This window comes from Benincasa hispida, chromosome 12 (genome assembly GCF_027475165.1).
Source record: "Benincasa hispida cultivar pf3 chromosome 12, pf3_genome.v1.1, whole genome shotgun sequence".
Classification (NCBI taxonomy): domain Eukaryota; kingdom Viridiplantae; phylum Streptophyta; class Magnoliopsida; order Cucurbitales; family Cucurbitaceae; genus Benincasa; species Benincasa hispida.
In genome coordinates, this window is record NC_143489.1 from 3,933,574 (window position 1) to 3,936,171 (window position 2,598).

The 2,598-nt window shown below is 35.7% G+C and overlaps 1 protein-coding gene across 1 annotated transcript; it reads left to right on the forward strand.

Annotated features, from left to right (window-relative positions):
- The first annotated feature begins 654 nt into the window (after positions 1 to 654).
- LOC150031704 (uncharacterized) lies at positions 655 to 1,850 on the forward strand. The gene is made up of 4 exons (XM_090308002.1): positions 655 to 804; positions 1,002 to 1,181; positions 1,338 to 1,415; positions 1,641 to 1,850. The coding sequence occupies exons 1-4, from the start codon at positions 655 to 657 to the stop codon at positions 1,848 to 1,850; spliced, it is 618 nt and encodes a 205-aa protein (XP_090164128.1).
- The last annotated feature ends 748 nt before the right edge of the window (positions 1,851 to 2,598 follow it).

Below are 2,598 nucleotides of genomic sequence, written 5' to 3' on the forward strand. Positions count from 1 at the left end.
AATGACAGAAAAAGCGAACGACGCTTGAGTAGTGGTGGACGGAGGTCATGAAGAAGAAACTGACATGGCGGCTTTGGGCGGCGTCGGACGGGCTCATGAACGTGAGGAAGAAAAGGGGAGTGGGGTTTGACTTTTTATATAAAAATAATAATAATAATAATAATAATAAAAAGGAAATAGATATAATTACATTTAATTCATTTCCGTTTTATACTATTAAATTCCTTTCCGTTTCAAAATAAAATTAATTCATGACAGTAATTTCCAATTTGAATAATTTCACGCCAACAATTAAATTCCCGCACTTACACTTGAAGTCCAAAATTCCAAAAATGCCCTCCAACTAATAACAATTACTGAAATTCCAAATAATAAAGTTACTGAAATTACATTATTGCTAAAAAATGTGCGGGGTGTTAGAAACTTCTTTGGCAACAAGCTATGGATGAGGAACTTTAGGCTTTAGACAAGACCCACACTTGGGAGTATGTTGATCTCCCACCTAGCAAGAAACCTATTGAATGTAAGTAGATCTATAAAATCAAGACCTTTTCTGATGGATTTGTCGAATGCTATAAGGCTCGTCTGGTGGCCAAAGGATATTCATAGGAATATGGTATTGACTATGAGGAAACCTTCATGCCAGTTACATGAATGACATCTGTTCGGAGCCTATTGGCCATAGTAGCTGCCAGGCAATGGCCCCTTCTTCAAATGGATGTTAAAAATGCTTTCCTCAGTGACATACTATCTGAGGAAATGTATATGCAGCCACCACCCTATGTATCTTCTCTACCAAAGAAGGTCTGTCTTCTTCATCGTGCATTATATGGGCTCAAACAAGCTCCCTGTGTCTGATTTGCAACAATTCTACTGTTACCTGGCTTGGATTTTCCTTCAGCACTCATGACTCTGTTGTGTTTACTCGAGAAACTTCCTGTGTAATTATTCCGCTCCTGTTATATGTGGATGATATGATCATTATTGGTGATGATCCTCAGGCTATTTCAGATCTCCAACACTATCTAGGAGAATATTTTGAGATGAAAGATCTAGGATCGCTCAGTTACTTCCTTGGTCTTCAGGTTTCATCATGCTCTGATGGATACTACCTATGTCAAGCAAAGTATGCATCAGATCTGTTAGCTCATTCAAGTATTACTGATTCTGCCACAACACTGGTACCATTAGATTCCAATATCTGTCTAACCTCCTTTGATAGTATTCCCCTCCAGGATCTAACACTGTATAGACAACTACTTGGTAGCCTTATTTCATGTCCACTCTCTACACTATCCACTTCACAGTTGTTCTTCATATTCTGCGTTATGTTAAAGGTACGCTGGGACATGGACTTTAATTCTGCTGTAAATCCTTTTTGGTTCTGTCTGGATATTCTGATGCTGATTGGACAGGCGATCCTACGGATAGATGATCTACCATAGGTTACTGTTTTTATTTGGGTGACTCTCTCATTTCTTGGTGGGGTAAGAAACAAACTTTTGAGCACTGAATTGGAGTATCATGCACTTGCTGATGCAACTTTAGAGGTCTTATGGTTGAGCTGACTCTTGGCTAATATAGGGCCTCTTCAAAATTCTGCCACTATTCTTTATTGTGACAATCATAATGCCATTCAGATAGCACATATTGATGTTTTTCATGAACGGACAAAGCACATTGAGACTGACTGTCACTTTGTCTGCCATCATCTTCAAACTTCTACTTCGCACCTTCAATCCATACCTACAACCGAGCAACCGACCGACATTTTCACCAAAGCCTTTCTTTCTGGGCACTTTCTTCAGCTACTATGCAAACTCAAGGTGGTTTCTACCCTACCACCTTGAGTTTGAGGGGAGATGTTAAATTGTAAAGTCAGTCTTCTTTTGTTAGGATTTTCACATGGTAGGTTGAGCTTTGTTAGGGGTTTTGTTAGCTATTTTAGTTCTTGTATCAAACTATTTATACCTGTACAATTATGTTATTGATCAATAGAATATATACAGAAATCATTTATCCAGGTCTTGTTTCTCAACATACTTCAAGAAAATCCTTCAAAATTTATATCCCTATCCTTCTTTCATATATATATATATATTTGCTTTTGAATTTTTAATTTGCTTGACAGTTTTTTTAGTACAATGGAAATTGGGATTCAAACTATTGATATCTTGATCATCCAGACATAATATATGACAGTTTGAACCGGAGTTGGCTTAGACCTAATTTTCTTGACCATTTTCACTCACAAATTAGTATTTTTATATAACTTTGAACAAATGCAAATTACAAATGGCTAAGGTTATTATATGAAAAGACTTAATGTTGTGTATGTGTGTGTGATATTGTCTTCATTTCTCTCCTTAGATTTTCTCAAGGTGTTATATAATATAAATAATCTAAACATGAGAAAAAAAAAAAGGTAAAATACTATGTTAGATTATTCAATGAGATAAATATACTGAAAAAAAAGAGAATTCTTATACTGTTTTTCATCGCTTAGGCTCTGTTTGGTAACCATTTGATTTTTTGTTTTTATTTTTGAAAATTAAACCAATAAACACTACTTCCACTTCTAAATTTATTCACTTGTTA

What these genes read in the sequence shown, in the direction of transcription:
- LOC150031704 (XM_090308002.1), top strand. Translation starts at nt 655, where the DNA reads ATGACATCTGTTCGGAGCCTATTGGCCATAGTAGCTGCCAGGCAATGG. An exon ending in CTGATTCTGCCACAACACTG is followed by an intron (nt 1,182 to 1,337) that starts GTACCATTAGAT and finishes GTTATGTTAAAG; the next exon opens with GTACGCTGGGACATGGACTT. An exon ending in TTCTGATGCTGATTGGACAG is followed by an intron (nt 1,416 to 1,640) that starts GCGATCCTACGG and finishes AATGCCATTCAG; the next exon opens with ATAGCACATATTGATGTTTT.